We start from the raw sequence: 23,544 nt of genomic DNA, 5'->3' as shown, positions 1-23,544 counted from the left end.
ACGGGTTTGCTTCAATGTGTTTGTTTCGTAGTTGAAGCCTGAATCAAGGGCAGGGTTATTTCATGGTGCTCTGCTGCCTGGCTCTCTTTCAGCTCTCTTCTCTCCTCGCCTGTCATTGTGCAAAATGGCAACTTCTTCCTACCTCCAAAAGCACAAGCATCCTGAAAGTTATTTCAGTATCACATAATTCTCTGTCCGTGTGAGTTTCTCTGCCTTCACTGTTTCAACTCCATGGCCTAAAGTGAGGTAAGTGCCCATGACAAATAACCATGCCAAGTTCATCTTTATCCCTTTTATCTTCAGTTACTGTCTTGGCCAACACTCAGCCCTCTTTCTGTCCTGTTATTGCATGGCAAATGAAACACATACAGCTACTTCAACAAGTAGGAAAAGATAATATAAACATGTCTTTATTTAAAATGTCACTTTTCCAGTATTCTTTTGGGTTTGTTCTTTATTAACCAAAGTTCCACTGTTATGAAAATTATAACAATATACTACCCTGAGTTTTGTAGTTTCACAGACAGTTTCTACATTCTCCAAGCAACCAAAATCCATGATTCCTAATTAAAATATTCAAAGGTAAAATCTAAGGAATCTCCACATGGTAATGTCAGTACCTTCATGTAAGTTTCTAGGGTTAAAAAAGAAACCCTTTGCTGATAGGAAAAAAAAGTTTTTGAGTCTATAGTACAAGGATTCAAACTGCATTCCACAGCATGTTATTTTCTTTCCAGAAAATTCTAACACTATATCATTACTTTTGTATGGAAAATGAATAATGTACGCCTCTAATGCTAAAAACAGCTAGACAGAAACCATCCAAATCAGATAGGCCTTTCCTGAAGCCAAATGAAATCTTGAACTAGAAAATATCTGTGTGAGGACAGCCCATGGAAGAAAGCTCTTGAATTATTATTCAATATAAATGGAGTATAGTGGTAGAGAAAGTTACGTGGAAAAAAAGAAAAGTGTCCCTGGTCTATGTGTCAGGGTTTGTGTGCTTCAGAGAAATTGCAATGTTGATTGTACCCCAAAATGTCACAGGAAAATACCAATCAGAAATGCTTCTAGGAGCTTCCAAGCCTTCTGGTTAAAATTAACAGCAAAAACATTAATTGAGCTCCATCTATTACAATAGAAATGTATTGATATAGAAAAAGTGAAACCCCACCTGCACGGGAATTAAGCCGCAGCAACTCCCCCAGTTGAGAAGGGGCAAAAATGAGCCAGCAGAACGAATGCCAGCAAATGTAGACGGTGGGTTTGTGTGTTGGGGGAAGGGGCCAAAGTAGAGCGCACCTCATCTCCCTCCCAGCAAAACTGCTCCAGAAATGCGAAAGCATCCGCGCTGCAGGACCTCACTTAGCCAGACGAAAGCTGGTACCCAGCAGAACAGCCTGCTGGGGCTCAGAGGAAGACGCGACGTGCCCTGGCGGCGGTTCCCCCTCGCACCCACCCCACCCCCAGTCATGTGCACGGTGTCTGACTCCAGGCTCTGGGACTCGGAGACCCGAGCAGGTTCTTTTTCTGCCCGGGATGGCGAACCTCCCAAACACGTTTTGACAAGAGTAATTCCCGCGCTGGCAATGTCTCAGCAGCCCAAAGCGAGCAAGCTGACCTAGCGGGAGCCGGGACCCAAGTCTGGTTCAGCAGCCCTGGCTGGCCCCACCCCCGAATCTATCCAGCCTGCGTCCCCAGCGCCCCGCCGGCAGCCTGGCACCCAGTAGGGCCTTTCGGGAGTGTAGCCCCAAAGGCTGACTTTTCCGTTAAGTAAACAGCCATGTTAGCCTGCTCCGGTCGTAAATAAGCCAGGGGGGCAACAGCCGTCTGGAGCGCTCACCGGGTCCTTTCTGCGCCTCCGCCCCCAAGGCTGCGAATGTTTCCAAACTCCTAGGCGCAAACGACCGGAGCCCCATTTTTCTTCCATGGTTCAGGACCGAGGACAGCGCACATACTCTGGCCCACTGGCCCCACTGCCAAGAGGGTGGCGTTGGCGGCTCAGGCAAGGCTGCAGGTGTCCGGACGACTCTCCCTCTCGCATCCCACCCCCCTCCGGCGCTTCGAGCAGGGCAGCCCCGCGGCATCTTACTTTTCTGGCTGGAGTAACCCGGGTAATAGCCATAGTAGCCTGTGATCCGCAAGATCCGGTCCTCGATGGTGGCCACCCCGTTGGGAGCCGCCTTGACATCCATAGAGAGCGTGGGGCGGCGGCCCCGGGCGCGGCGGGGAGGAGAGCGCAGCGCGGGGCCCGAGCACCGGTGCAGGTGCCTCCAACGGTGCTGATGTTGCAGCTGGTGCTTCCGCGCCCGGGCTCTGATTCCACCGTCCGGCGCAGCACCGGCTCCGCATCACAGCGGCGGCGGCGGCGGAGCAGCCCCCACTCTGGCCGGCCTGTCTGTCAGCCTGGCAGCTCTCCCGCCCGCCACCCGGCGCTCTGCTGCCCGAACAGCGCCCCCTCACCTCGGACGCCCACCGCTGCCAGGGCCGGTGTGGGCGCCCCTCCTGGCCGCCAACTCTCATCATTAACCCTTTTGCGTCTCTTTTCGAAAGAGTAGACATCCCCCTAACCCCACCTGACATAAGGGAAGAGGTGAGACGGTGGCAGGGTCTCAGAGAGGAGGGGTGGGGGTGGAAGAGACCCAACGGAACCCAGGACTGTTAATGCGAGAGGTGCACACTGTCGCTCAGGGAGATGACACCTCCAGGGCGCCCCCGGGCCTTGGTCCACGTTTGGCGTCTACATCACCTGGGGTCTGCTGATATATACAAGCGTTTGCAGGAGTTAATCAGTTCTCGCAACTTGCCTAGACGACGGAGAGGGGTTTTTTTTGTTGTTTTTTTTTTAAGAAATGAAAAGAAAAATGAGGCCCCAGCAGGTGGTACGTGGAGTGAGTATCCAGGTATTGTGGACACAAAGACTTTAAGAGATCAAGCGACGACCACGTCTGACAGTCTAGGTCCGGACCTTCCATCCTCTCAATGAAAACATCAAAGGCTTGGGAGGCTCAGCTGTGCACAGCATGTTTATTTTGCCAATTCCAAACGCCCTGAGGAGAAATGATTTTCTCCTTTACTACCAAAAACATCAGGGGGAAGCCCTTCAAAACTGAATATCTGGACCAGTGAAAGTTTCTGGAGACTTTTCCATCTGAGTCTGGAATGTCCTTGAAGCTGTGTGTTCTGAACATCCTCCCCTCCAGTGTGACTCTGCTTTGGCGAGAGACCCACCGAGTTAGTCAGTGAGCCGTGGGAATGATCCCTCTATTCAGTCTGCTGTCACTGCCTCCTGAAAAATAACCTTCAAAGTTTCATCTCGGAAACAAAAGGGTGTAAGGGTGGAGGTGAGGTGTCAGCTCATCAGTTTAGCGGTCATTATCAAGAGCCGGTTTAAGACATCCCTGCCAGATCTCACATTTCTAAAGTTTAGGGGGATAAAAACAAAAACAAAACCAACAAAAACACATGAACCACAGTGCCTCCTCAAAAACCTCTAATGAATCAATCACTATTCTGCCTTCAAGCACTTTCCACACTGTGTGTGGGTCCTTAAGATGGAGGAAACATACATACTTTAAAAAAAAAGATGAATAGGTTTAAGCATATTAAAATGCAGTATTACATTTCACAACGTGTGAAGGGTTTTCATCCAGACACAAAACCTAGCCCAGGATTCTGAGAGTGGAGTGAATCTGAGAAGATTGTGCCTGGGACGAGAATTCATAGAGAAACCAATTTCCTCCCACACCTGCTTTCTGGGCTAGGAAAGATGGAAGTTTGGAGGGAAGGAAAAGGTCAACATGAACTTAAAGGAAAAAGCAATTCCAGTGCAATGGTGGGGAGTTAAACATTTAAAGCAAAAATGAAAGAATAATGCCTCTACATTCCGCTACCCCCCACCATGAAGCAATTTTCAGCAAACATTTGTTACTTTTATTGTTTTTGTTTCTGTGGAAAACCTTGTATAAAATGTATGCATTGCACACAGTAAAATGTGTTGATCTCATTAATTTAAGATGTCCTTTTTTATTAGTTTCTATAAAACAAATTTGTCTATATTATATCTAATATGTGTTTAATAACATCATAATCTGTAGCATATTGATATATAAATTCAATAAGAGAAATTAAGAAATAACTCAAGCAAAACCTTCTAATATAATAAGAATATGAATATGCAGACTTTAAAGACAAGTGGTTTTGTCTAATTAATGTTTATAAATTATCTTACCATAATTCATGTATTTAAATTCTAAATTACACTTATTGTGTAAGTTGTCGCCTTCTTGTTAGTTTTGCTTTGTTTTCACAAATTTCCAGAGAAGTAGGCAAAAAGGCATTAAGTGGATCTCATCATTCACACAAATAGCAAGGTCAGCATAAATATAAATAATGTAAATATTATACCCACAAGAGTCTATGTTTCTAAAAACAATTATAGAAATTCTCAGACTGACCTGGAAATTCATTTTTTAAAAGCAGAGCATGTGCAAATGTCTCTGTAATCATCTGTAATAGGGTAACTAAAACAGTAAATTAAAGCAGATGTTATAATCTAGGACACATTTTTTTTAATGAAACAGAAATTCTACAATTATAAACTGATCAACAACAATGAGAAATAAATTTCTGCTAGTGATAAGCACTCTGGTGCATTTGACAAGTCTTTTAATCTTCAAGTGTCATTTTAGACATCATTAAGAATTTATAGAAATTATTTTGAGGGGAGGAGAATTTTTTTTAAAAACTTTTCTATAGGTTTGCCTGCTCAGTTTACCAGGTTTTGGAAACCCAAATACAAAAATTCAAATTTACAAACAGTGAATTATCAATGTGCCTAAAATCGATTCTGAAAAGAATGAAGAAAGATGTAGTTAAACAAATAAAGACTGAAGGTGGTTATTTGATTCACAGTATGGTTCCTTATAGTAGCCAGTGTCACAGAGTCAATTTCCCTAGTAAATCAATTTCCCAAGTATATCATAACTTGATTTATAAAAATTTGGTTTGTCAGCAACTTTTTAGGAATACTTCTAATGCCTAAGCGCAGGGCATCTGTCTGTGATTCCAAGTGAGGTTTGATATCTGGACCACATTTATTTTGATCATCTGTTCAAGTTACATTAGATATTTATACTAATCGAGTATACTATCGAGTACAAATTGAGTATTTATACTAATTGAGTAAATGGGCTATTTGTTTTGTTTAAAAAAACAAAAAGCCAAATCATTTGTAAAATAGTTCATGTGATAGTCTTTGTGTCTGTTGATAAAAATAACTATACCAAGTAATAATATTTAAAACTAAATTGATCACTAGGTATACATTCTAATTCAAAGGTAACAGTCTATCATAAAATCATTTTAAAATACCACATCAGCCTTTACACCTTGGAAAGTTTAGTAAAATAAAAATCCATGGAATCCAGTCTTCCTTACTCTGATTGGCAGCTAGAGGTCAGAAAAATCTGGTGTTTAAGTCCTCTTTCCATGGCAGGAACAAGTCACTTAATCTTTTCAAACACCTATTCAGAGTTACCAATGAAAGATGCTGAAAGAAGGGAAAAAGGTTATTTCCTCCGGGAAGCTAATATACTCGCAGTATACCTACCTCCTTGAGCTAAGAGTAATTTGACTGTTGGAGAGCCAAGACTGTTTAAGCTTTAATAAGCAAGGCCCAGTGTTGTCTTGTACAATCATCAGCGCTACTTACAAAGAGTTGACCCCATGTGGTTTGCACAGTTTGTGTTTAAAAGCATCTGGCATCTCGCCAACCAGGTGATAAGCACTGGCATCTGGGAAGGAAAAACATGTAGTTTTCATATTCTATTTTCAGGAAAAGCCATTTTGAGTATTTCACCACCAACTCATCAGCTACCCCATTTGGAATGCCAACACTGCCTTTTTATTCCAATCTTAGGTAATCGTAGGCACATGGATAATTCACTGTTTGTAAATTTGAATTTTTGTATTTTGGTTTCTGAAACCTGGTAGACTGAGCAGGCAAACATATAGAAAGGTTTTTTAAAAAATTCTCCTCCCCTCAGAATAACTTACCTTTCAGCTCGTGGTAAGACCAAAAGGGGTTGGGAGATCAGAAGTCAGTAGCTGCCTGAGAAGTCAGGGTAGAGTCCACTGACCTCCAGTGCCAGACTCCATCAGAGGACTATTTATGAGGCCCAACTCTTTGGAAACGCATCGAACTTCTTTGGAGAAAGTCTTAAGTAATTTCAACAAATACATTCAACTTCTAAAATTTGTTCTATGATCTCTCTCTCTCTCTCTCTTTCTCTCTCTCTCTCTTACTCTCTCTGTCTCCCTCCCTCCATTCTTGCCTGTCTGTCTCTGTCACTGTCTTCCTCTGTTTTCCTCTCCTCCTTCTCCCTCAGCCATATAACATAGTGGTTTAGAGCACAGACTTTGGAGCCAGTCTGCCTGGGGTCAAATCTCACCATTTCCTAGTTGTGTAACCTTGGATAAATCTCTCGAACTCTCTATGATTCAATGTTCTCATCTGTAAAATAAAAATATTGTGGCTATTGTACCTACCATGTTTCCCGAAAATAAGTACTAGCCGGACAATCAGCTCTAATGCGTCTTTTGGAGCAAAAACTAATATAAGACCGGGTCTTATATTATATTATATAAGACCCGGTCTTATATTACATTATATAAGACCGGGTCTCATATTATAGTAAAATAAGACCGGGTCTTATATTAATTTTTGCTCCAAACGACACATTAGAACTGGTTGTCCAGCTAGGTCTTATTTTCAGGGAAACACGGTACTTCATGAAACTGTTGTGAAGATTAAATGAGTTTATATTTATAAAGAGCTTATAACCATCATTGGCATACAGTAAGCATCATAAATGCTAGCTATTGTTATTATTTTGTGTTATGCATATACAGAACCATCTGAGCTTCAGTTTTCTCCTCTATAAATGGGCTCACACTCTCTACTTAATACTGTGACTGTGATGGTTAAGTGAGGTAACATATGAAAATATCTTACCAAGGCCTGGCACATAGTAGGTGCACAATAAATATCAATTTTCTTCTCCCAACTCCACCCTTGTTCTGACAATTGTTTATTACTAAAGTTAATTCACACTTTACTAGGAATGCCTAAGAATTGTTGGAAATTTACATTACTAGGAATTTCTCTGTGGCAGTTGCTTTCACAAGTCTCCTTTAATCCTTTCAACCATGGCAATAATCACATGAAGCAGATCTTGGAATCACATTGGCAGACAAAATGAACAGGTAGGCTGCTGAATGGAAGTGCTTTACAGAAAGAGAAGCTGCTCAGGGTCAGCAGTTCTTCCTGTCCTTTGAGAAGATCTGAGGACACGGTGTTGATTTCAAACTGAGAATGGGACAAAGGCTGGTGGTCCCCAGGTATGGGGGGGACTTGGGTCCTAGTTGATGACAGTGTCCCAGGGAAGTGGAGTGACCTCAGGGGGATCACAGTGGGATGCCCTGAGGGAGGCTGGGCCATTAGTCCTGGGCTTTCCAGCCTCGGCAGAGATTCTGTTGCCTCCACTGTCATATGTGGGCTTAACTAGTAGACGCCTCAGCAGTGACCAGAGGACTGAAGACCAGCGTGATTTCTCCTTACTGCAAAACCCTGCAGCAGGGGAGCCCCAATAATACTGAGATTGCATTTCCCACTATTCTTATGGGGAATGTGGACTCAGTAAGATTTACAGTAAGTTAAAGCTAATGAAGATATTTGTAGCATTTCGAACAGCTGTGTTGGTAGTTATACATTCAAATCTGCTATGTGTTCATATGACAAATAAGACTTTCTGTAATTTAAACATCTAAAATGCCATGCATGTCACAACCTCAAACCGACTGTATATTGTTTATCCTACAAGACTTTCTGTGATATTACCTGTTAAAAATGCCAAAACTGCTGTGGTAGTCATTGGTACTCTTTGCCAAATATTTGTTTCTTGCCCATTTTACGTATAGCACGGCATTGCACTTTCTGCCCCCTTGTGGTTGTGTGAGGGCTATTGACCGATTCTAGTTCTTAACAAAAGGGACAATGATTGTATCCTGGCCAGAGCTAATCTAATATAAGCCGCTTGGAATTTTCTTTTTTCCTCCAGCAGAACAACCATCAACATTCAAGATGATGTTGACACATAAAAAGCGATGTTACTAAAAAATTAAAATCGAAAAGAATTTGAATTTCTTCCATAAACACTACATTTAATTTTCAAATCTCATTCTGTTTATCCTTTGTTTTCCAAGGATGTACTATGCGTGTTCAAGTATCAGCAGTTCCTGAAGCAATTTATCAATAAATGACACTGAAGACAGACTAAATTGCTGAAAAGAAACATTATGGGTGGTATGGAAAATCAGAGAGAATAGAAAATTTAAAACTCATCAGTAAGACAGCCCGGAATATATGTCCAATACATTCACATCTTGAATAATTATTGCCAAAAGCAATCTCAAGAATGACTTTGCCTTTTAGCTTCAAGAGCTACTAATTTGCAAGAAATATGTTCGCAAGGTTTTTATTTCATTATGATTTTCAATGTCAGTGATACCCATTAATAAAACTCGCTCTTCAAATACCCCCAAGATAATGCAGACCATCAGTATTGAAGTGGACATGTATCTTTTTTTCTCGCCTGGCTACCCAGCTGATTTAGAGGAGGCTCCAACTTACCAGGAAGAGTACCTCTCTCAAAAGAAAAGCTAAAAGGTTGTTTCAAGTAACTTTTCTGTTCCCATTCACTTCCTCTAGTTTCACCTTGGCAGTGACCAACTCTGTGTGGGTTCCCACCGACGTCACACAGACACAGCCTGGCAGTGCCTCACCTCCTGCTAACGCCATGCACCTCCAGCCTGTGGCCCCAAGGCTTCCCTGTTGCTGAGACACAAAAGTGCATCTGCTTGGATCAAGCACGTGCAACCCGAAAGTGCAAGGGACAGAGATAATACGGGCAAATGTGCAATAATGGGAGAAGGGAGCCAGGATAGAAATTCTTCTTCATTCTATTCTGAATAGACTAACCTGAGAAGCTGTCATTTAAGCAGCCTCTCCCCCACAAGATAGAGCAATCAGTCATATCCGTCAGTCTTGATGCCAAAGAGTGGTCAGCTTGGTAACATGCCTTTGTATTGTTGGGGAAAAGATTGTTAGGATACACAAAATTCAAAATGTGATGGTGAAAGTAATAGGATTATTCATAATCTTTCATTTTCCAAACTTCCTGAAATATGGTTTTACTAACCTTAAGATGAATGCCACACACACACACACACACACACACACACACACACACACCCCAAACCCTAAAACCCATTCTATTTCATTATTCTCCAATGTGGCTGAGTTTTTATGTGCAATGTGCTGGAGAGTGTCGCCTGCCTGCACATTAATCTCTTCCGTAATTACAATTATCTCCTTTCCAGTGAATGTGATGAAGCCTGACTAAAGGTCTCTAATTCTTCTGGCTCTCCATGTTCTCATAAATAATAAAACAGGGCTCCATGACAACGAATACATAAAAAGTTTTGTAACATCTCAAGGTAGTGTTAAAATTTTCTGATTCTTAAGCTGCTACTAAAATGCTCTAGGTACACAGCTATCTGGGCGTAAGTATCACTTGGTTCCTTGTAGTGGAACCATGCCTGGACCATCACCATGGTGCTGTTGGAGGAGGTCATTAAGAGGATGTGACTGCGGGTTGACCTGAGAGCTGGATCTGGGCAATCAGAGCCCCCTCACCCCCTTCTCTGTCCTTGGAAGGTACAGTCCGCCCACTGTTCCCATAGCTGCAGCCATTTTCCAGGATGCTTCCTTGTGAGAGCAACATGTTCTTGAGACCACCTGCATGTATAACTAAAACCAGTTAAGGCCTTTATACAAACTTTTAAGATCCTGGCAGGCAGGTGTGGAGATCTACTCATCTTGTGGCCCCCCAAATCAAGTCTCGGAAAAAGTTCCCTTGCTTATTAAACCTGCCACCCACCAATCTGGAGTCATCTGCCTCTTTCATGGGTCTCTCCTTGCCCTCCATGTACAGGGGCCAATTTGCAAACCAACAAATTCTTCTTCATCTGGCTACTGCTGCTCATCCTTCAGTTATTTCTAAATAACTGAAGCCTTTTCCTCTAGGAAGCCTTTTCTGAGCACCCCTTCCTGGAGTGGCCAGGTATTTGCCCCATTAGAGTTCTTTCCATACAGTGTGGTCTTTTCCACACTGTATACTTAAGTGTCTCGATGGCAGGGTCTGCATTTTGTTCACCACCATGTGACCAGCACTTCTCAGAGTGTCTGGCACATACCAGACAATCAAAATATGTTAAGGGCCACAAGAGTCATTATAGTAAACAAAACCTTTCACCAGGAGGCTAGGATCACTTTCTTGAAGAGGGGTGAGACACAGTCACCCCATATAGGTTGACTTGTTTCAAGACCAAAAAGGTAACAACTCGCCCAGTGCAAAGTTTATAAATGAGGAAGTTGAGGCTAAAGAGCCTAAGTCAATGGTCCAAAGTCCCTCAGCGAGTTGGTAGCAATCCTTCCCATGCTCAGTGCACCATCCTTTTCCTGACACTGCACAGTCCCACCTTCTCCTGTATGGCTTTCCGACTGCTCCTTTCTATAATCAGATCAAATCCATCTGCTGTCTCCCACCCTCCCCCACCCTTCCCAATCAGACCATGCACGTTTCTTCTTCCTTTTCTTTTTATTTTCTGGACGTTATATGAATTATATTTCTGTATAATTCTGGAACCTGGTCACTTATCTAATTTGGTATCCAGTTGAGTTGAACCATTATCTTTTGTCTTTTGGGTGGGGGTGGGAATAAATAAATAAATGGTGTATATTCTCTCTAGATATGAGTAAATGAATAGAATTATATGTTTTCTCATTATAGGATTGATATTTTTAAAATTCACTGCCATAAATAACATGGGTTCATTTTGACAAATCTTTTGAGAATCATTAATTATTTAGGAGGTTTGAATTTACTCCTTCATGTGTAATCATCTACTATAATGTTTAGGAGACTTGTTTATTTCTTTATGATTTAGTTTAAAAAAAATCATCATCTGGGTATTAAGAAGGTGGTGAGTGCATATTATTATTTTTCCTTTTTCTTTAACTCCCTTCCTTCCATCTACTACTCTGCTCTACTATCTAGCTTTCACTGCATACCGAGCAACCCAAAATCTTAGTAGCTTAAAATAAAAAACATTTTCACTTTTCATGACCTATTGGTCAGCTGGATGGTTCTACTCATCTGTCCAGGGTTGGCTGATCTTGGCTGGGTTCACTTATCCATCTGGGGTCAGCAGATGGATTAGCTGGGTGCTGAATAGCTTAGGATGGTCTCTCTCATATGTTTAGTGGTTGGGGAGACAAGGGACATATAGTTCATCATTGCAGGTAATGCAAGCTGGCCCCGGCTTGTTTAAGACAGCAGGAAAGTCCCAGGAGTAAGAGTCAAGCTTGCAAGGCCTCTCGAGGCCCAGACTCACAACTGGTACTATATTGTTTCCACCATATTTTCTTGGTAAAACAAGTTACGAGGCTAGCCCAGTTTCAAGGGGTAGAAAAATAGATTCTGCCTCTTGATGGGATTGCTGCAAAAAAAAACTGTGGCCATTTTTGGATTCTACCACATCCACCAATGTAAATCAATGCCAGGGTTGCAAAACAGATTTATCAGAAACGATATGAATGTCCTTCCTGCAGAATGTATCCTTTAATAGAATTCCCTGACTCCAGTTAAGCAAAGCATTCGTCCAATTATAGGTTAACAGAGGCAACGTGGAAGTGACTTCATTAAGCAAACTCTGGCATTAAAAGGTTACCCGCAGTGATGAGATTTTTGTCTGAATAGAAGCTGCAGCATTTTGCACAACATATAATTCCAAACCTTCTGACTTCGAAATGGGGAGCAAGAAGTCAGACACCCACACAGGCTGAGTCTGTATGACGTTGGTACAATCAGACACAGAACGAAGAAGTGCAGTGAGTTTGACTTAGCAGGGCGGTTTTCACAGCCAGCACAAAAGGTGGGGACCTGGAACGTTATGGCATTCACTGAGCTTACGCACTGTGGAGGTACTTCTCACACTATATAACAAAGATACAATTGGCTCCCCCCACCACTAGGTTTCTAGTTTCTTTGGGACATAAATAAATATTTAAATCCCTATTTTTGGTATATAACACAGAGACTGGCTGTTGAAGGAAATGCAAGGGGGAGTTATATTTGTGACTCAGAAAAAGACTAACCTAATATAACCACGTTATATTTTTAAATGAATATTTGTAAATACTCTTCTTCCATATGAGAAAAGATTCTTCCATATGAGAAATTACAGAAGTACTGGTGAAGATAAGTTACTCCTTACAAACACAGAAAACACTGCTATTCAGCTTAAATCAGGAGAAAGGAGTTGGTGATGCTCAAGTTATAATCCAAAGGAAAGAGGACCAAGAAATGCATGTTCTAACAGAAACCTTAGATTTTTCAAAAACTTGAATCTAAATTTTAAATTCACAATTAAACATTTAAGAGTATATTTCCAATATTAATTTCTTAACTGTTCTGGCACAAAGATGCAAAAATTTCTTTTGAATTTTATTGTATATTTATATTGTGAATATTATTGTAATTATTTATACTCAATCTCATTCCAAAAAGGAATTGATGTGGTTTATAAAGATACCACGTTGCAGGGTTAAAATAATAATAATAACCCAGTAAAGAACTGGGAAGAAAGTAAATTAAAAATAGAAACCAGAAAAATGAAGCCAGAGTAAGGACAATAGCTGCCACAAGCTAATACACTTTGTAGAAACAGCCATGATTTGACTGGGAGTTTCCCAGACACCAACCTAAAAGGAACTTGTGGTTGCCAGCACTACTCATCCCAGAGCTCAAAACAAAGCTCAGAGAAACACACGTCATTTGGAGTGTGCTCCAAGAGTAAGTTTTTTCAGGAGGTTCCTAAAGAGGAGCCCATATCATGTTCTAAACAATGGCCTGAAGAACATCCATGGGAAGATACAAAAACATATGGCCTGATGGCACAATGTTAAAGCACTTTTGAGTAGAATCACATTGATATGCACTGCAAACATAGCACCCTCTTATAATGTTTCACCAATCCAAAACTTAAGTTTGGAGACTCATGGGCTATCTATCCTTCAGGGAAGTCTCTGTAAATAGTGATTCTGTCAAATGAGAAACTGGTAAATATCACCAAATCCTGTAGATAGTAGTTCCCCATTGGTCTTTTTCTCTCGATTTTTCAATGCCACTACCCAAGGTCAGGCAACCCTCCTCTTAACTTGAATTACCACACAGCCTTCTAACTGGTTGGTCCAACTCTAATCCATTCCTCAAACCACAGCCAGTCTGCTTTTTCTAAAACAACGCTCTCTTAAAATGCCTGAATGGCTCCTCCGTGGGTTCTTAGTGTGAATTCCTCATCCCTAACCACTGAATACAAACTTTGATCTCCATCTGTATCTCCAGCCTCAACCCTCTGATCCTTTCAGAGGGTTGCACCTGTCTCAAATAAACTCCTCTGAGATTGCTGAAAAAGTCATGCTTTCTCTTACCTCCGGATCTTTAAATGTGCTTGCTGTTCCTTCTCTCTGGAACACTCTCCCTCAATCCTGTGCCCCCTGCCTTTAGGACGTTTTCTTCATGTCTCCAGCTAGAAGCAGCTTCTTCAGAAAAGCCCTCTTTACTTGTCTATCTCCTTCACTTGACTGTAAACGCCACAAGGGCAGCTCCTGGCTGTTTTTCTCACCACTGTACTGCCAATGCTTACCATAGTACCAGGCACTGAGTAGGTGTTTAATAAATATTTGCATAATTGATTGATTGATTGATTAATACTGCTTATGACGGACAAGTCCTTAGAGCCAAATATTCTGTTACTCTTTAAAGGAAGATCCATTTACCTATTTTAATAAGCAACAAATCTCAAGATATTTTTGACATTGTCTAATGAATATTGACAGCACACATGCCTACATTGAAGAACATACTATCTCTGCCACCTCTATCCAGGCAGGGTCAAAATTTTCATCACCAAACAAGTCATAATCCTCTCTTAAACAAGGACATACGGCCAATTGAGGCCCCAAACTTTTGTGGCCGTCAAGCATTATCAGAACCTTAGTGTGGAAAACCTTTAAAGTAGGTGCCAAATTTAAAGTTGCCAAATCATGTTTCAAAGAGTTTTGCAAGGTATCTGACATTGCACTTTTTGAGAAAATATTGGTTTCAGAATCTTATCTTGTCAGGCAACAGTAAAAAGAGTCAGGAAACCTAGATTCTATCCTGACTTTGTAATTAACTGCATGTGTGGTCATGCTTCAATAGGCTGGTCACTCAAAAGTTACAGCACCAAACAAAAGCAATCTTAAAATAACATTGTCATTTGTAGCATTTAACCTCTACACATGAAGTACTACCGTTATTTTAGGCTTTTAACTTCTGGAATTGAGAAGGACCTCCTAATTTATGTGAAGAAGAATGAATTGAAGTCTGAAAATGAAAAAGAAAAAAAAATTAATTAACTGATTCATGCAGAGAGAACAAACAACTACATAATTTAACAGGACAATAATTTTCATGTAATTTTTAATAGGCTCTCTCTCTGTTTTGATGGGATTCCCACCCTCGGAATTCTAATTTAATTGTCCAGGGTGAGGGTACATCACTGGTATTTTCAACTTTCTCTCTGGTGATTCCACTGTACATAAGGGTTGAGATGGCAAAAATGAAGACCAGGTTTGAATGAACGTGGCCATTTCCTTTCCTGAACCCCGTTGAAGCTATTAATGTAGTTTCATTTCAGCGAATTTCCTTTTAGTCTCTTTAGGCTCCTCTGTTTTCTAAACCAGTATTTCTTTCTAAATTTTTCGGAAGAATTGCATTTGGTTGTCTGCGTTATTTACATGCTCCAACTAATTCTGAACTTTAAAATCACAAATACAAGGAGAAAGGAAATTTTTCCCTCTGACAAGTCAGGTGACAGCGCTACTAGTAGTGGTGGATAAAAATAACTTCCAATTATAGTCCCAGGTTCTTTTACTATTAAGCTGCTTTTCTCAATGTTCTAAATTTAGTTACCACCACAGTCCTTCCGTGGCATTTTGATAATATTGACGAACTTAAATCCTTTTATATCAAAGCACGGACAATAACTCTTCTAGGTGCTTCTTATTTGCAGGAATCCAATTAAATAAAAGCCAAAGATAATCGGAGCGTCTGTTCTTCCTCAACAGATTTTGGCTTTAAATCATGTATGAAATCACCTTTAAGTGTAGCACTAAATCAAACCAGTAGAGTATGTTTAGTGACTGGATGAAAAGTTTAAAAAATTCAGTCCCACTCCCTCTGGTGGGGTAATCTCCAAATATCCACTGGGTTCACCATTTGATGAAAATGCTCGAAATGGATTGGATGCTTTTTGCAATTAGTCTCCTTTTCATCTAGGAGACACTGACACTAAACCATTCCTCCAAAGAGGATATTTTAGTATTACAGAATAGCATAAAAATACAAAAGAAGGAGCTCCTTCTTTACATCGATCCTAATGTCTTACGTATAGCACGTCAATGTACACAGAGAGATCTCCCTAAACCAGCACCCATTGCTCACCCTGGCAAATCAGAAATGCAGTTCTTAAAGTTTGGAGATTTTATACTAAGATAGTTTTGTTGCTGTGACCAACAACAAATAATACTGTGCCCTACGCCATTGGCTGTCCAGGTTCATAGAAACAATTATTAAGTGATTAATCAAGTTACAGTGAAACACAGACGCTAGGAACTTTCATGTTAGAAACCTCTCCTTCTATGCTTTGGTAAGGATACCGTAAACAGGAGGAATACCAAAGATTTTCCAAAGGATACAATCGTGCATAACAACACGTTTTCTTTAAAATGGCTCATTAGACATGCACACTGTTTTTCCTTACTCTGCAGCATCTCTTTTCCATCAGAAGGTATTTCATTTCTGCAATATATACAGACACAGTGACCTAACTAGAGACCTTAAGAATCCCTTGCCCCAAACACACCTTCCAATCCTTTTCTGTTTGTACGAAAGTCAATATTGTGCAGTACCTGAAGCACAGATTCTGATCCCAGCCTGCCCAGCTCAGATAATTGCCAGCTATGTCACCATGAGCAAGTTATTTGAACCACACTGTACTTTTGTAATGTGATGCATTACAGATAACTTAGGTAATATAAGTTCTCAATTATGGGGTTGTTATGTGATATAAATACATTTGAGAGATGCTTAGAACAGTGCCTGGCACAGGTGTCTGCCAGCATTGTTACTGGCAGACTTTATTTCCAGAATTGGTTAGAGTTGGTAACATCCTAAATAAGGTTTATCTCTGCCCTAAACTTAAGTAGGAACTTTTAAAAGCTGACATCTTAATGTAACTTAGAGGTAGGAGACAAATTTTATTCCTGGGGGCTTCTTCTAAATAACAGGAAGAGCATAGGAAGGAGAAATTAATTTAGTTTTTCACCATTCTTCTTCCCTTTACCAAAACGGGTAAGGGACTCCTCCCAAAAAATCTGACCCTTACCAAATAAGGGATAATACGTAATTTCAAAGTTCCTGCTAGTTCTTTGCATAGCGGAAGGTAGAGGTCTGTGTGTCAGGCTTTGCCTTTCACAAAGCTCTTTATTAAGCTTTTGACCACACAAAAGCAAGTCAGGAACTATTCTGGGGTGGCGAAAGGAAATGTGAAAGCTAAATTCCTAGGCATAATAAAGGAAGAAGGAATTGGGTGTTGCAGGTTCATCTGGAAGCGGAAGCGAGGACAAGAAAAGAGAGAGGAACCCTACCAAGGTAAAAAAGCCAGAAAAAAATTCCATCATAAATGGTTGAGACACTTAAGAATAGCACTATTCTTATGTAGTTCCCGGCTTTTCCACTTTCGGTATTACCCTGTTCATGCTATACTAGGAAACACAAAACCTCTGTTGCCCCAAAACACAGCAGCCTTCAGTTAGCCACTCTGTGGGTAATTTAGGGATAAAGCAGTAAAGAAAATTATAATTTCCCTGTGGGCCCAGCACTGCAGAACAGGTTTGCATGGAGGGAGGCCCACAGGCCTGTTTTGAGCAGAGTAGCGCCGTATAAGGTGGTTAACGGCCAGGTAGAAAACCAGTGGAAATGACAACCCTTTCCATGAAGTACATTGGAAGAAGGTCACCCTTGAAGGGACGGAGGCAGACTCATGCTATATTCAGGCTCTCTAGGCCCAGGATGCTTTCCCCACACTTTATATGGTAGACTCATGCCAGGTCAGCTGTTCTATAGATCATACACACTGTTCTCTGAAGCTATACTATTGAACCTGATTAATGGGGTGCTATTACATCACCCTGGAAGTTGTGCTACCTGTTAAGGCTGAAAATGGAAAGACAGAGCCCCTCATTGCCTTCTGAATGGGCAGCCTCTCTGAGACTGACGAATGTGGCCTTCACAGGCATCACATTGAAGGATGAGCAGCCATCATCTCAGCGAGGAGTTCCAGGGTGATCAGGGAGCTATAAGCTCGGGACCCTTTTTCTCTCCTGCTGTCAAGGGAACCACTACTCAGAGAGTCCCAGCCATGGAATCCATCCAGGAAAGTGTCAGATGCAAGGCAAGGATTAGCAGAGCCACTGTCAGCCTACACATAGCCTCTTCTGCACATTATTCTCAAGAGGGAACCTCAACACGTCACCTTCCCCTGAGCCACACAAAGTCACAGCTAACGATGCAAAGTTTGTACTTGCCTGCTTCTTGGGGTCAGCTGACAGGAACACACATACACATACGCACGCACACACAGCTGCTCAAGATAATTTCCGTGCAGTAAACCATGACAAGCACCTTCTACTGCCCCAAAGATGCCAAAGGTCCTGATTCCGCTCTGCTTAATTAACTTCACTGTGGACGTTATTACCATCTCTTTTCATATTTACTTAAGACAAAGTTGGAGCCAAGGAGGATTTCAGAGGAAAGGAGATTTGCATTCTTTCTGGAGTTCAGGCCAAACTACTGAGAAATATGTTAGAAGCCACAGATCTGAATTACTTTCCACCAAGACAGGGAAGATAAGTTTTCAAAGGCACTTTATAAAACCCGCGCACCTCTTTCAGCTAGCACTTACAACTTTCAACGGCTTCGGCAGGGATGTGAACAGGACTTCTACCTGCAGGCCCCTCCCGTGTTGGAAACACAGCAGAAAGAGACACGGTCTCTGAAATCTGCAAGACTGGCTTCATCATTTTCTATCTGACAGCGCCATGGCTTCCTTCGCAAAAAGGTAATAGTAATATGCTCTACTGAATACATTCATTGTAGTAATTAAATGAAATAATGCACGCAACACACTTAGCACCGTGCCTGGTGCATAGCAAATGCTCAATAAACACTAGGTGTCATTATTATTATATTATTGTTGCCATCATCGCTGTCATCACGTTAGCGATATGGTCTCTCTGAAGAGAGACACGGGGAGAACAGGGAATCATGACACAGGAGTTAGACTATTTGTACTTTGTTCCAGAAAAGCAAGAACAAGAAAGTCATTTGACTTTTGTTTTTGAGATTATTTTACCTTGTCAAATACTATGTAGTGCTTACTACGTGCCAGTTACTGCTCTCAACATAGAACTTAATAAATCAAAATTCATTCAATTTCAAGTAGCACTAATTTGATAACAGTATACTATATCATATTGAAATTTTTGTTATAAAGCCATATATAAATAATTTGGAGGATGCATATGCTTTTCGTTTATACATTCTAAGAATACTAACGGAACACTCGAATACACCATGAGCCCGCCCTGGTGCTGGTCACTGGGATGATAACGTTGAATAAGACGGAAAAGTTTCCTGCTCCAAATTTGCATTCCGCTGAGATGTTTGACATCACCAATCACCCTGCTTTGCTTTCTGAATAAAGTTTTAATCTAGACCAAATTTAAGATAGTCGAACCATTTATTTAGCGGGCAGACTTGGGTGTGCCCTATGTTAAGTATTTGGCTTCCCGAGGTAGTTTGTCAGTGATTCCCAGGAAGTACACTCAGCCCGGATGACCAGGCGGGATCGGTCACCTTGCCAAGTGACAATACAGCAGGAAGGTCTCAGCTTCCAGTACCGGGTGTCAGTCAGGAACAACAACGGCAGGGACACGGGAGCGAGAGCCTTCCTGGCTGACTCGAACTGGAGCAGGAAGCAGAGATGCTTGGAGTACTCCCTGGAGCACCGCTTCAAGCCGTGTGACTGAGCTGGCCAGGGCCACTGGAACAGGGGAAGGTGGCCTGCAGCGATCTCCGCCGGCTGATTCCTGTTCATCAGGCACATTGGTCAGGCAAGTCAGTGTGAGCAGAGCAGCTCATCCGAGGCAGGCTGCCCTCCTGCCTCTCCAGTGCGGAGGGGCCTCCTGGCCAGAAGAGTGCCTCTTACACTGTGCTGACGGTAGGACAAAAAAACACAGGAATATATTTGTGTGCACATTACAGTGACCTTAGTACAAATTGTGCCAGACATTTAAAAAGATCTGTTATTAAAATGCGTGCCTTTGTTATAAGGAGAATATCCTATGCTGCTGCCATTAATACTATTCTTAGTCTGCTATGGCCAGAATATATCATTGGTTTCCCCATTCATTCGTTCATTCATTCATTCATTTGACAAATGTTCATTGAGCGACTACCTGTGTAGGGCCCTGGGGATACAATAGCGAGCAAAAGAGATCAAAGTCCTGTCTTTGTAAAGGCTACAGTTAAGTGAGCTGGGTGATCTGTTAGATTACTATTCAGCAAATATTCACTCCCTTCCATCTCCTATTGTGGGTGCAGTATTCTTCTCTGCCCCTGTTGACACTGGCCTTGGACGTGTAATTTGCTTCACCCGAAAGAATATTAGCAGATGACATGTGAACAAAGACCAACGTACTTGGCTCTTGCACTCCTGTCTTTCTTCCTAAGAACATGCTTTGCGTAGCCACCTGCCCAAGGAGGATGAGAGGACATATGGAGCAGATAGGAACCTACCCACCTTGGAGAGAAGCCTCAGTGACCAAGAGCCTAAAACAAAACTGCCCAGCCGATGCCAGCATAGATCAGCTGAATCAATTGACTGTAGCTGACCTACAGACCCATGAGCATGAGAACAAATGCTTGTTTTTGTAAGCTTCTGAGTTTGCGGGTGGTTTGTTATACACATAATCATGGCAATAACTCTTTTTATGGCAATAACGCAGAGCCAAACAAAGCAAGAAAATGTTCAATGTTTTGAAAGTTTGATTATAAGGTGTAACTTATTTTCTATGAAAGAAAAATTATATCCCAGTAGAGATAGTTTGGAAAACATCAAGTTTCTTACCTTGTTTCTGTGGTTGTAACCCCCTCTCCCCATGTCAGATCTGCATAGGGGCTTCGTTTATCAATATCCCTTATCCTGGATATAAATCAGAGGGAGTCTAGGTCTCTCTGAAAAACCTATGCACAAACTGTTTTGCCCAACACGCTCACCACTGTATGCCTAGTTTTGTGGATTCATATTTTAAGCAAGCTGTGAACAAATTGGAGAAGATTTAGAAAAAGGTGAGAAATGTTATGCAAGGTCTTGTAAATGAGGCATGAAACCGTGGGAAAGCAGAGGGCTAGGCTTGTAATAGAGACTCTGTAAATATTGCTGATTGATGTTAAAGGAGAAAAATTAAAGGAACAAGATAACAGTTTTCCCAAAAATATAAATGTAAAATATATTGGCAAACTCTTTTGTCTCCTACACTAAGGAGCAAACAAAAATAAGCAAACTATTTTTAGTAGGATCATTCTAGATTAGACACAGCAGAAAAGAATTTCAGTTGAAACACTTTTCTAGGGAAGGCTCAATATTGCCTCTGGTTAATTTGTTTAACATGAGGATAAGCAAGGAATGTTGGGGCCAGATCAGAGTCAGGGGAATGTATCAAATTACTGTTTCCCCAGTATCTCCAGATTGTGTATCTCTTTGATGCAGTGAAAAACCCCATAGACCACATCCTCTGTTCACTCATGTAAGGAGTAAAAAAGATTAAAAAAAAAAAAAAAAAAACTCAGTGGATCTAATGGGAAAATTGAAGTTTCCTTTGAGATGCCCTACTAAGATGGTATCTTTTATTTCAAAAATAGGTATGCATTCATTTAACAAAATTTCATTAAGCATTTACTGTGTGCCTGGCACTATTTTTATGCAGTTTAAATACTGCAGTAAACTATGTCACCTGCCCTCATGGGGTTTACATTCTATCACAAGTGTGGCTGAGAGTAGAAATAATAATACAAATACAGTATATGGAGCTGATTGCTTTAAAACCCTGGGTCTATAGTTCTTAAATTATTAGAGGTAAGGCCTGTGAATTTATGGTTTCTAAACATACAAGAATATGACTATAAGAATCATTTTCCAAAAATCTATGTTTTCATTTGTCATTCATGACATTCTAAAGTTTTAAGGTAAAGTTAGTTTTGGAGGTGTTTCTCATGTTTTTGTCTAAGTGCATTTTCCTTCATCTTTTTACTTCTAATCAATGAGGAAAGATATCCGGAAAACGTGGTCTGAGCAGCCTGCCACATTGGAGGGAGGATCTGGAAATAAGCATGTACACCGGGCTCCCCGTTTTGTGAAGACTGTGTCTAGAAACATTCGTCAGATGTCACTTCTGTTTTCTGAGTTTTTTTAAATACTTTTTTTATTAGTTTCAGGTGTACAAAACAACATAATGATTAGACATTTATTCTCCTCACAAAGTGATAACCCCCCCAAGTCTACTACCCCTCCGTTACTGTACACAGCTATTACAATACTATATATATATATATATATATATATATATATATATATACACACACACACATATAACTATAATTGATATTCAATATTATTTTATATTAGTTTCAGGTGTACAGTGCAGTGGTTAGGCATTTATATAATCTATGAAGTGATCCCCCTGGTAAGTCCAGTACTCATCTGACACCCTACAGTCTTTACTATTAGTCTTTATTATTAGTCATATTCCCCCTACTGTATTTCACATCCCCATGACTACTTTGTGACTACCAATTTGTACTTCCTTATCCCTTCACCTTCTCCCCCATCCTCCAAACCCCCTCCCATGTAGCAACCATCAGTTGTTTCTCTGTATCTATGAGTCTAGTTCTGGGGTTATTTTGCTCATTTATTCTGTTCTTTCGATTCCACACATAAATGAGATCATATGGTATTTGTCTTTCTCAGTCAGATGTCACTTTTGGTCTCATTGGAAGAATAGCTTCTTGACAACCTTCCCCCACACTGTCTCCCAGAGGATTCCAGGAGTGGTAGTCTGGCTGTATAGCCAAGGCCGGCATGCAGAGGGTATAGCTTCCTATTGACCGAGTCCATTAACACATTACAGGCAGCTAAAAGGTGTGCCAAAAATAATTCCACTCTTCTATCCATAGCTCCTGAACCATTTGGCAGGAGAGAAAACTGCCTGGCAGATGATACAGGAACAATTCATTTGAAGTTTCAACACTGATTATAGTTATCAATACCCAATAGTCTGCTTCTAGGGAAGAATTAAGCATGAATGACAATTTTTGTTTTGCATCTGACACACGAAATGACTTGGATTAGCACCTTGGTATTAAAAGCAGTACTCACGACTGGTATTTTTTACAAAGTTATGGAACCAGTCATATGCTTCACACAATGTGCAGAACCATCTTCTTTTTTCCTCAAAGAGCAGATTGTTCTCCCTATACACTCCTCTAAGTTTTAGCAGCCTGCAAACCTGTGGGGACAACATGGTTTTCTAAAATTTGACTTGTAAAAACCGAAAAAATCTGTGAATAGTTTTTATTATAGGTTATAGTTAGTTTATATCACCCTTTTGCTAGCTTAAAAGAACAAAAATAACACCCAAAGGATAGAATTGAAGATAGCAGATAAATAGTCATGGCTCTAAATGCCTTTATCAGTTGGGAATCCCAGGTTCGATCTCTTCCACCTATGTATGGAAACTTTTTAGAAGCTCTTGGAGGGATAGCAGGGGTGGAACCAAGGCTAGTTTCCTCTCCTGAAGTCACCTTTGCAAGATACAGAAGCAGCAAAGTCCCTTCTAGTGTCCCTTTTGGGGTAGCCCTCATGGTCTTCATGAAGTTATGGGTCTATACACTTATCCATGGAAAAATAGCAACATCCAACATACACTGAGCACATGGTATGTGTCAGGCATTATATGCATTATCTCATTTTAACCTGACAATTATCCTTTGAGGTAGATTTGATTCCCATTTTTCAGATTGTGAAACAAAGACTTAGAGAAGCTAAGAATCTTCTCCAAGGTCCCACAACTAGCAAGTGAAGCAAGCAGGATTCAAATCCAGGTCTATCTGTCTCCAAAGCCCATGCTTTGTATCATTACACCATGCTGCCTCCCAGAAAATCATTGATCTTGTTTCAGAAGCTTGATCCTCTCTG

At 41.0% G+C, this 23,544-nt stretch overlaps 1 protein-coding gene across 2 annotated transcripts in view; it reads right to left on the bottom strand.

Annotated features, from left to right (window-relative positions):
* SLC35F4 (solute carrier family 35 member F4) overlaps nt 1-2,449 on the bottom strand; it is a 183,609-nt gene extending 181,160 nt beyond the window's left edge. For both annotated transcript variants that reach the window (XM_033106924.1, XM_033106925.1), the window contains exon 1: nt 2,093-2,449. In XM_033106924.1, coding sequence (XP_032962815.1) covers nt 2,093-2,195 — 103 coding nt within the window. In that variant the 5' untranslated portion in view covers nt 2,196-2,449. The remainder of the gene's footprint in view (nt 1-2,092) is intronic.
* Nucleotides 2,450-23,544: the final 21,095 nt, after the last annotated feature.

This window comes from Rhinolophus ferrumequinum, chromosome 6 (genome assembly GCF_004115265.2).
Source record: "Rhinolophus ferrumequinum isolate MPI-CBG mRhiFer1 chromosome 6, mRhiFer1_v1.p, whole genome shotgun sequence".
Taxonomy (NCBI): Eukaryota; Metazoa; Chordata; class Mammalia; order Chiroptera; family Rhinolophidae; genus Rhinolophus; species Rhinolophus ferrumequinum.
Note: the sequence above shows the minus strand (reverse complement) of the source record. Positions and strands in the feature narration are given on the sequence as shown.